This window comes from Jaculus jaculus, chromosome 9 (genome assembly GCF_020740685.1).
Source record: "Jaculus jaculus isolate mJacJac1 chromosome 9, mJacJac1.mat.Y.cur, whole genome shotgun sequence".
NCBI classification, from domain to species: Eukaryota; Metazoa; Chordata; class Mammalia; order Rodentia; family Dipodidae; genus Jaculus; species Jaculus jaculus.
In genome coordinates, this window is record NC_059110.1 from 71858077 (window position 1) to 71868099 (window position 10023).

General features: G+C 48.7%; 1 protein-coding gene across 3 annotated transcripts in view; it reads right to left on the minus strand.

Moving 5' to 3' along the window:
• Window positions 1-7899, minus strand: part of Rbpms (RNA binding protein, mRNA processing factor) — a 193090-nt gene extending 185191 nt beyond the window's left edge. For all 3 annotated transcript variants that reach the window (XM_045159490.1, XM_004666936.3, XR_006638974.1), the window contains exon 1: window positions 7761-7899. In XM_045159490.1, coding sequence (XP_045015425.1) covers window positions 7761-7826 — 66 coding nt within the window. In that variant the 5' untranslated portion in view covers window positions 7827-7899. The remainder of the gene's footprint in view (window positions 1-7760) is intronic.
• Window positions 7900-10023: the final 2124 nt, after the last annotated feature.

Genomic DNA, 10023 nt, shown 5'->3' on the forward strand with positions numbered 1-10023 from the left:
CAGGAAGCCTCAGTGGCAGACTGGGACTGCTGAGGCGTCCAGCTTTGTGGACTGAGCAGCTAACAGGTTCCTTGACTCTCAGGCCTGTAAACTGCTATTGCTGGACTGCCATAAAGTAATCCAATAAATTCCCTTTTAATACAACTCGTTCTATTGGTTCTGTTCCTCTAGGGAGCCATGACTAATACAGATTGTGGAACCAGGAGTTACAATGTTTTCTGTCCCCAAGCATGCACCTATGGCATCATGGGGTATGACCTATGATCAACGGACTGAGGAAAAGGAATGGGGCATGGTTTACAAATGGTTCAGCACATTATGTGGAAACCTCCCAGAAGTGGGCAGCTACAGCACTGCAGCCTCTTTCTGGGACAACTCTGAAGGACTGTGGTGAAGGGAAGTCTTCACAATGGGCAGAACTTCATTCAAGCAGTGCACAAGTTTGTGCATTTTGCTTGTAAGGAAAAATGGCCAGACGTGTGGTTATACACTGATTCATAAGCTGTGGCCAATGATTTAGCTGGATGGTCTGGGACTTGGAAGGAGCACAATTGGAAAACTGGTGAGAAGGACATTTGGGGAAGGTGTATGTGGACAGAGCTCTCTGAATGGGCAAAGGATATAAAGGTACTTATGTCCCATGTTAATGTCATCAGAAGGTGACCTCAGAGGATGACTTTAATAATCAAGTAGATAAACTGACCTGTTCTGTGGATAGTGGTCAACCTCTTTCCTCAGCCATCCCTGTCATTGCCCAATGGGCCCATGAACAAAGTGGCCATGGTGGCAGGGATGCACGTTATGATGGGCCCAACAACATGGACTTCCACTAACTAAGGCTGACCAGCCAGCAACCTGGTGGCAGGTTGACTACACTGGAGCACTTCCATCATGGAAAGGGCAGTGCTTTGTCCTCACTAGAACGGACACTTATGCTGGGTATGCATTTGCTTTTCCTACATGTAAGGCTTCTGCCAAAACTACCTTACAGAATGCCTTATCCACCATCATGGTATTCCACACAGCATTGCTTCTGACCAAGGAACTCACTTCAAGCCAAGGAAGAACGACAGTGGGCTCATGAGCATGGGATTCGCTGGGTCTTACCATGTGCCCCACCACCCCGAAGCAGCTGGCTTGATAGAACAGTGGAATGGCCTTTTAAAGAAACAGCTCCGGCACCAAGCAGGAGGCAACTGCTAGGAGGGCAGGGGGAGTGTCCTCCAGCAGGCTGTGTATGCTCCGAATCAGCGTCCTATATATGGTACTGTTTCTCCTATAGCCCGGATTCAGGAGTCCAAGAATCAAAGGGTGGAAATGGGAATGGTCCCACTTACCATCACCCCAAGTGACCTATTAGCTAAATTTTTGCTTCCTGTTCCCACAACATTACGCTCTGCTGACCTAGAGGTCTTGGTTCCAGAGGAGGGTATGCTTTTGTCAGGAGACATGAAGAAGATTCTATTGAACTGGAAGCTAATAACACACCCCTGGCCACTTTGGGCTACTGATGCCCTTGAGGGAATAGGCTGAGAAAGGAGTTACAGTGATAGCAGGGATGACTGATCCAGATTACCAGGGGGAAACTGGACTGCTCCTCCACAATGGAGGGTAAGGAAGAGTATGTCTGGAGTGCAGGAGATCCGTTAGAGCTAGAGCGTCTCTTACTGTTACCAAGCCCTGTTATCAGAGTCAATGGACAACTGCAACAACCCAATCAAGGTAGTGTGATAAATGGCCCAGATCCTTTAGGAATGAAGGTATGGGTCACTCCTCCAGGTAAAGAACCAAGACCTGTTGAGGTGCTTGCTGAAGGTGGAAGAAATACAGAATGGGTAGTAGAAGGTAGTTGCAAATCCCAGGTAAGGCAAAGTGACAAAAACGGGGACTATAATTGCCATGACTATTTCTGTCCTATGTTTTCAAGAGTGTTCCTAACATATCTCACCAATATTAAGTTGCTTTTGTTCTTCTTCTATTTCTCTATTAGGTGATTAATACTAATTAAGATCATATCACTAGTTAACTGCTGTTAAATTTGTATTTGGCTCATTATATTAGACTAAGCATTGCTCAAAGAACCTTGCTTTGTGTTGGGGGGAAAATTGTGCGTTTCCAGTTATATGATGTTAGGCATAATTATGACCTTGTCAACTGGAAATTAAGTATGATATAAGGAGATATGGTCGGTGTCAAACTGACAAGGGGTGAACTTGTGATAGTTTTGTGTCAACTTGATCTGTTTAGGAATCCACAGACATTACCCCTAAGTGGGTCTCTGAGGTTGCTTCCAGGAAGGATTAGCTAAAGGAGGAATCCTTCCCACAGCATAAGCCCTTGGGAGGGGGGTGCTTAATCTAAAAAGCCTGGACAAGTAAAGTCTCCCCTCCTCCCACCTGGCTGCTTGCTGCTCCCAGCTTGCTGCTTTCCAGGGCGGACTGAAGAGCAGTGGAAGCCTCCAGGCCTTCAGTGGCGTATTGGGTCTCCTGAGACATCCAGTTCAGTGGACTGGGCAGCTACTGAGTTCTTTAACTCTCAGGCCTGTAAACTGCTATTGTTGGACCGCCATAAACTAATCCAATAAATTCCCTTTTAATACAATTCGTTCTATTGGTTCTGTTCCTTTAGAGAACCATGTCTAATACAGATTGTGGTACCAGAAGTTACAATGCCTTCTGTCCAAGCTTGTAAATTAGGGCAGGGTATTAGGTGCATCACTGCTGCCATGTTCCCAGTTCACTGCCATCACTAGCACAGAAGAGAAACCTGCAAACGTAAGACAAGAAAGCATCTCCAAAAATGAACCTCGGTCTCTTCCAAATGATCCAGCCAACACACAAATGCCATTGCAGACAAGGAGGACTGCATATGCACAGGAGGTTTATCAGGGAAATCAGAAAACCACTGTTGGAAGTGTAACTCAAAAGCTGCGTGCCATATTTGTTGTGGTCTCACTACTTCATTCTATATAAGCCCACTACATCTCCATCCAAATCACTGTCACCAAATCCTGTTGAAATGTTTTTGTCACACCAAACTTGATTTGTAATAAGAGAGAGACTCTCCAAGCTTGGTTAAACTATTAAAACCAGTGCTGGAGAGAGATGGCTCAGCAGTTAAAAGGTGCGTGCTTGCAAAGCCTGTCAGTCCAGGGTCAATTCCTCAGCGTCCACATAAAGAAGCAAAAAAACGGGGCAAGCAGTTGCAGCAGCAGGGAGAATGGACATACCGACACACTCACTCAAATAATTAACAATGTTTAATGAGGACCTGAGGTCACCACAGCACTGCCTTTACCCTTTTCTTAGTGCCTATCGTTTAAAACATTGTGAGCAACCTCAATGTTCAAATTACTAAGCATCATGAAAGGCTGACAGAGAAAAGACGCCAAATCTGTGCGAACCTCTGAAGCTTTAACCTTGTGATCTCCAACCGACCAACACCTGCCAGCTTCTCAATCAGTATTATAACTAGGCCAGGATGTTTTTTCTCCTGTCTTACTTTCCTCTTCTAACAACTTGTTAGAACTTGGTTGTACTTTAACCTACTTCAACGTAATCAAATGCCTGGTAGAGGTGGTTTGTAATAAGTTAAAAGTACCCAATGACATGAATAAAACAAAAATAAAATAAAATTATGATTTCCAAAGACTTTTAGGTAGGGTATCCCTCTAGCTCACGCTGACCTAAAATTCACTATGTAGTCTCACAGTGAACTCACGGCGATCCTACCTTTGCCTTCTGAGTACTGGGATCAAACACATACACCACCACGCGCGGCCAATTTATAGAAACTTGTTGGTCACTGAATTTTTAAAAATAAAAATTTCTAGCCGGACGCATACCCTTAATCCCAGCACTTAGGAGACAGGCAGGAGGATCACTGTGAGTAGGAGACCACCCTGAGACTGTATACTGAATTCCAGGTCAGCCTGAGCTAGAGGGAGACCCTACCTCGGGGGGAAAAAAAAAAAAAGCTGGGCGTGGTGATGCACGCCTTTAATCCCAGCACTCAGGAGGCAGAGGTAAAAGGATTACCATGGGTTCAAGGTCACTCTGAGACTACATAGTGAATTCCAGATCAGCCTGGACCAGAGTAAGACCCTACCCTCAGAAAACACACACACATACACGTCCATCTAAGTAAAAATATTTTTTAAAATGTACTAGATAGATAAAAAATAATATTGGGACTACAACTTTAATAAGTTTTGGTCTTATGAATAGGGACAAATTGTAGAATTTTTTTTTTTTAGAGATTTTGTTATGCATCTGAGGCCTTAAAGCTGGCCTTAAACTTCAGTCCTCCAGCAGTAATTATCTTGCTGTAAAACAATATAAGGGGCTGGAGAGATGGCTTAGTGGTTTTAAGCGCTTGCCTGTGAAACCTAAGGACCCTGGTTCGAGGCTTGATTCCCCAGGACCCACATTAGCCAGATACACAAGGGGGCACACGCAGCTGGAGTTCATATGCAGTGGCTGGAAGCCCTGGCGCAGCCATTCTCTCTCTCTCTCTCTCTCTCTCTCTCTCTCCCCCCCCTCTCTCTCTTTCTCTCTCTCTCTCTGCCTCTTTCTCACTGTTGCTCTCAAACAAATAAACAAAAAAATTTTTAAAAAACAATGTAAAAAAATCTAATAGCTGTACACAGAAACCTTGTAATTCCCAGATTCTAGTAAGATTTGACAATTGGCTTTTTCACAGAAACAAGTTACACAGGAACACAGCAGGAACTAGAAAGCCAGATGTAGCTCTCCTCTTACACAGCTGCCTGGCCCAGTCCCCGGGATTCTCCTCCTGCCTGAGCGCCGCACAAAGCAGAAGTACATGTTTTACAACTTTTCAGAAAATTACACCCTTAGAAAAATGTACAAATTCTCCTCTAAATCCTGGACTGTTCATTTTATACCACTGGAGCCCAGCAAACATTTCAGCATCATTACTACTGGGTATGGGGGCCCAGGTTCAAAATAAAAAAAAAAAAAAAAAAAAAAGGAGGAGGAGGCACTAATTCCTCAATGTGGGACAAAGTATGAACTCTCTGGTGATCTCTGAAATAAGCAGTTTTCTCTTCGTGATTGTTGGGCTCACTTTTCCAAATCAGCTCAATAGCCACCAGAAATGACAAATAAACACATTTTTCCTGTCATCTTTATCTGTATATACAAGCTGCATGTGTGTTCTGTCGTCTGAGTCCAGCACCAATGCTTTCAAATATGTCTGAGACCAAACTGCTGCTGCTCCACCGGGTGGGCAGGGAAAGGGTCCAAGGTGGGGGTTTGCAGAATGACAAACAAATTAATGGGACTCACCAAACACAGTATTTATTTTCCTTGTGGCTTTCAGCTGTGTGAGGGGGGGAGCCTCAGAGGTCTTCAAAAACAAAGCACTAATGAACGGGCAATTATGGCAAAAATCACCTGAACCATTTATGTCAATTTTCTTTCCTGAATTTCTAATATAATAGGCTAGGTGTGGTGGCATACACCAGTAATCCCGGTACTCATGAGGATGAGGCAGGAAAATGGCAAATTCAGGCCTAACTATACAACCAGGGAGCCTTATCTCAAAAACCTGTCAGGGCACAGTGGCCTCCACCTCTAATCCCAGCACAGGCAGAGATAGGAGAATCCTGTGAGTTCGAGGCCAACCTGAGACTACCTTGTGAATTACTGCTCAGTGTGGACTACAGCAAAACCCTACCTGTGGGGTGAAGGAGGGAGCCGCGTGTGATGGCATACGCCTTTAATCCCAGCACTGGGGAGGCCAAGGTAGGAGGATTGCTGTGAGGATTGCCCAGAGACTACATAGTAAATTCCAGGTCCACCTGACCTAGAATGAGAACCTATCTTGAAAAACCGAAAACACAAAAACACCTAAGTGACAGAGTACTTGCCTAGCATGTGTAATGCTCTGGGTTCAATTCCCACTACTGTAAAAATAACTATAATAAGCCTCATTTTAATGGTTTATCTATCTTGTACACCCCACCTTGTGTACAACTTGAGTTCAAAAATACTAACCTCTTAGGAGCTACCTGACCAAGAAAGCAAGTAAGAGCGACCTTCTGCCGAACACGACCACATTCCCTGACTAAGTTATGGGTACAGATGGGACTGGAAGGCACACAAATGTACCGTTACCTACCAAAACCATAATACTTAAATACTTATGCCTTTTTTTCTGATAAACTTTTTCCCAGTTACAAATTTTCTCAACTGAGTGGATGGAGAAAGATGCTTTCACATGAGACATCTTTTAGACCAGTTAATTGCCAATCTGAAATGGGCTTCGGAAGCTGTGTTAAGCAAATTGGTTGAATACAGCATTTTTTTTAAAAAGGAAATTGGCATCATTTTATACTTTTAAGTGGTCAGGAAAATAAACTGAAACGCAGCCAGAACTAGCAATTCATGTCCCATCTCCTTGAAAAAGAAATGTCAGTGCTGGTTATAAAACAGGGTGTAAACACCACTTTCCAAAAAAATATTTGGTAATAAAACTGGCAACCAACGTCGGAAGGCAGTTTTCAGCTTCCTGCAATTCACTTATGCTTCGCCACCACACAACTATGCTAAGACAAATTCTTGTATTTATTCTGCATTGCTTTGCATAATTTTAGGTCCCTTCCGTCTTCCCCATCTAAATAGTTCTTTGTCACGTTATCAGAGGATGCACATAGGTCTTGTGTATACTCATGGATTCCTCCCCCATGTTTGGTTTCACTCTGGGAATTTCGATTTGCACACAACAGTGTCTCAGCCATACAGTCTCTCCACTTCAGCCTCGGCTTAGTGGGGTTCACCCTCTACTAGGGGGCAGTGCCTGGAAGAGCGCGTTATAGGTTTTATTAGGGTGTACAGTTCCTGCTTTCCACACAGACTGAGTTCTTGTAAGAACTCTATGGGATCTTAAAAGAGTAAGAAAACTACCGTGTTTTGGACTCCAGATACCTAGGAATAAAGTCATTTGAACAGGACGCCACAATATCTTAATTGGAAGTTTCTGCAACCTGGCCTCGAATCCGTCCCCTGTGCACGCCCACCCACGCACTCACTGAACTATTTTCGCCAATGGAACGCTTAGCAGTCCCAAATTTTGTGTGTGCGTGCGTGCGTGCGTGCGTGTGTGTTTTAAATCATTACTCCGAATGCACCACATAAAATTCGTACTCTGACGAAAATCCTATTAACATCTTCTATGGACATTTAGTGAGTCTAGTTTCTAACCCATATACCATTCCTTCCCCCCATGCCTCATCGCCCTTTCATCCCAGGCTCCGGATCTCCCAGGTTCGGGGGTCTTTAACTCATCGGAGAAGAATGCGGTTGATGAGTTATCTATTAATCCAAAATGTCTCAGCTAGGAAGATATTTCTCCCAGAACTCCTAACACTCAGCGGGAGGGAGGGCCAAGGGGTCGCAGGGACCCTTTAACGAGAACTTTTCCGAGTTTCTTCCTTTAACCACCCCCCCCCCGCGCGCGCCATCGATTTCCGAGCACCAGACGCAGAATCAAGCCTTGACCCTCCCTGTCCCCAGCATCTGAGGTCACCCAGGAGTCAGCCTTCGATTCCGCTTTTAAAACCCCGGGCAAACAAAGCTGGACGCACTTAGAAAAGTCTCAAGAAAAGTCCTCCAAAGTTACGCAACTTTGAGCACGCAGACGCGCGTGGACTCGGAAGCCCGCGCGCCCTCACGACCCCGGCCCGCGCGGGGCTGGAGGGTCCCCGCACCTCCCCGGCGGCCCCGACCCCTCCGTACCTCTTCCTCCTGCAGGTTGGCCTCGCTCGGGGTGTTCTCCTTCTCGGCTTTGCCGCCGTTGTTCATCTTCCCGGTGCTCCCTGGCCGGGCACGGCTGGGCGCAGGGTTGGGGCGCGGGTTCCCGCGGGCGCCGGGGTCCCGGGGCTCCGGCCGCGGGGTGTGGAGCGGGGCGGCGGCGGCGAGGAAGCGAGGAGGCAGCCGGGGCCGGGATCGGGACCGGGCGCGGGCCGAGCGAGCCGCGGACGCAGACAATCGGGAGCGGCGGGGAGACCTGGAGAGGGAGGAGGGCGGGAGGGAGGCGCGAGCGGAGGCAGGAAGAAAGGATGCGGCGAGCGCGTGCGTCCCACGAGTGAGCCCCGAGAGCTGGGGCTGCGGCCGGGCTGGGGCTGGGGGCTGCGGCGTCTCGGGGCACGGAGCTCGGAGGAGGGGGAGGCGGCGGCGCGGGGCGGGGGCGCGGCCGGGACGCGGAGCCGCCGAGGGCGCTGCTCGCAGCTCTGGGCAGTCCGGGATGGAAGCGGCTCTTTCTCCGCCAGCCTCTCCCCCCTCTTCCCTCCTCTCCCCTCCCTCCTCTCCGCCCTCCGCCCTCCCTGGACGCGGGCTGCCCGCCCGAGCCCTCGGGGACGGGACGCGGGACGCCCCAGCCCCCCGCGGGAGGAGGGGCCGGATGGCGCGCCCTGGAGAGCAGGGCGGAAGCGGCCGACCCCCGCCCGCGCCCCGCCCCGCCCCGCCGGGGGTCCACGCGCCCACTCTCGGCCCCAGGACCCCGGCGTCGGAGCGGACCCGGCGGACGCTCGTGGGTGCGAGCGAGGCTCGGGGGGGCCAGGCCCGAGCAGCGCGCGGAACCGGGTGCGGCTACTTTTGTGTGCATGTTTTCCACGCGGGATTCGCACCCCGCTCCCAAGCCTGCCCTCGTTATCAGCATCAGCCCTAAGCCCCGTAGTGGCAGCTTGAAGTGACACGATCTGATTATTCGGGGGACCCCCGGGGACAACCCACTCTGGGTCTTCTTTTTTTCAGGACGGGGCTCGAACCCACCTCGAGTGCCAGAGTCCGGCTAAACCTCCCCAGTCCTGCCCGCGCCGGCGGCGGCTCGCCCGGCTTCCGGCTGCCCCTGCTCGGACTCGCGCTGCCGGCTCCAGACCGCTCTGGAGTCTTGTTTACCTTGCTCTCGGGGCGAGCCCCTTCCTGAAACACTAGCCCGAGCCCTGTTTACCTTGTTAACCCTGCGGCCGCTTGAATGGGCCGCCAGGTGCAGGGTGGGCACTCCACGATTACTTGTTGGCTGGGTGAACACCCTCACTGCCCCCAGCCCAAGGTCAGTATAGGGGATGTGCAGAGGGTCCGAGTTGGCCAGCCTCGGAGCTGCTTTCTTCATCTGTAAAATGGGGGGCTTAAATTTGCCTCCCAGGGCTTAAAAGGGCATTACAGATCGCTCGGGCTGTAACCCCAGGCGCTCGCGCTTGCCCAGGTGTGGTTTACAATACTTGGAAGCTAACAGGATTTTTGAGGAAGTGTCCTTTTTCCTACGCCCAAGGGCGCTTCCCCATTACTGGATCCTTTAAGCTTCTAAACCTGGACTGCTACTGGACTGAAAGAGATGGCTCACCGGTTCAACTTGACTGCTACAAACGTACAACTAACTTTTAAACTTGAAGTATGAGTAGTTGCTGCCTCACTTTAGACAGTCTTCCTCACAGCATGCTGTTCCGTTCCCGTCCAGCACCAATCACAGCTCCTCATTATTTACTTTCTGGCTTAACTGTTTATCTCTTCCCCCCCACTAGACATTCTTTACCCTACACTGTGCTGCCGGCCGAGGTGAGCGAAGGTGGGGGTGGGGAGTTGAAGATAAGGCTCCTGCCATTAGGGAATTCAAACTGGTGTTGTGGAGACAAGATACCCAAAACAACTCCAAGGCAACATAATCACAGAATCCTGGTTCAAATTATAAAAACCAAGACACACAAACAAATGTTTCATTTGTTTTTAAAGGCATTATGTAGTGAAAATCAAAAGTTATATTTGGATTCAGATACTCAGTTCTTCGTGGAGGGAGGGGAGATCTGGAGATGTAGAAAAAGAAAAGTTTCTATAGGGGAAAATAATGTTTTAGTTGCTGTCATAATGCCATTGCTCATTGTAGGAACAAAAGTATATCCTGGGAAGGGAAATGAACCAAGAGTTTTGAAACCAGTTGGAACCGAAGAAACAAACTATTAACCAAACAGTGAGAAGCTTTGTCCGTGTTTCCACGGGCTGTGTG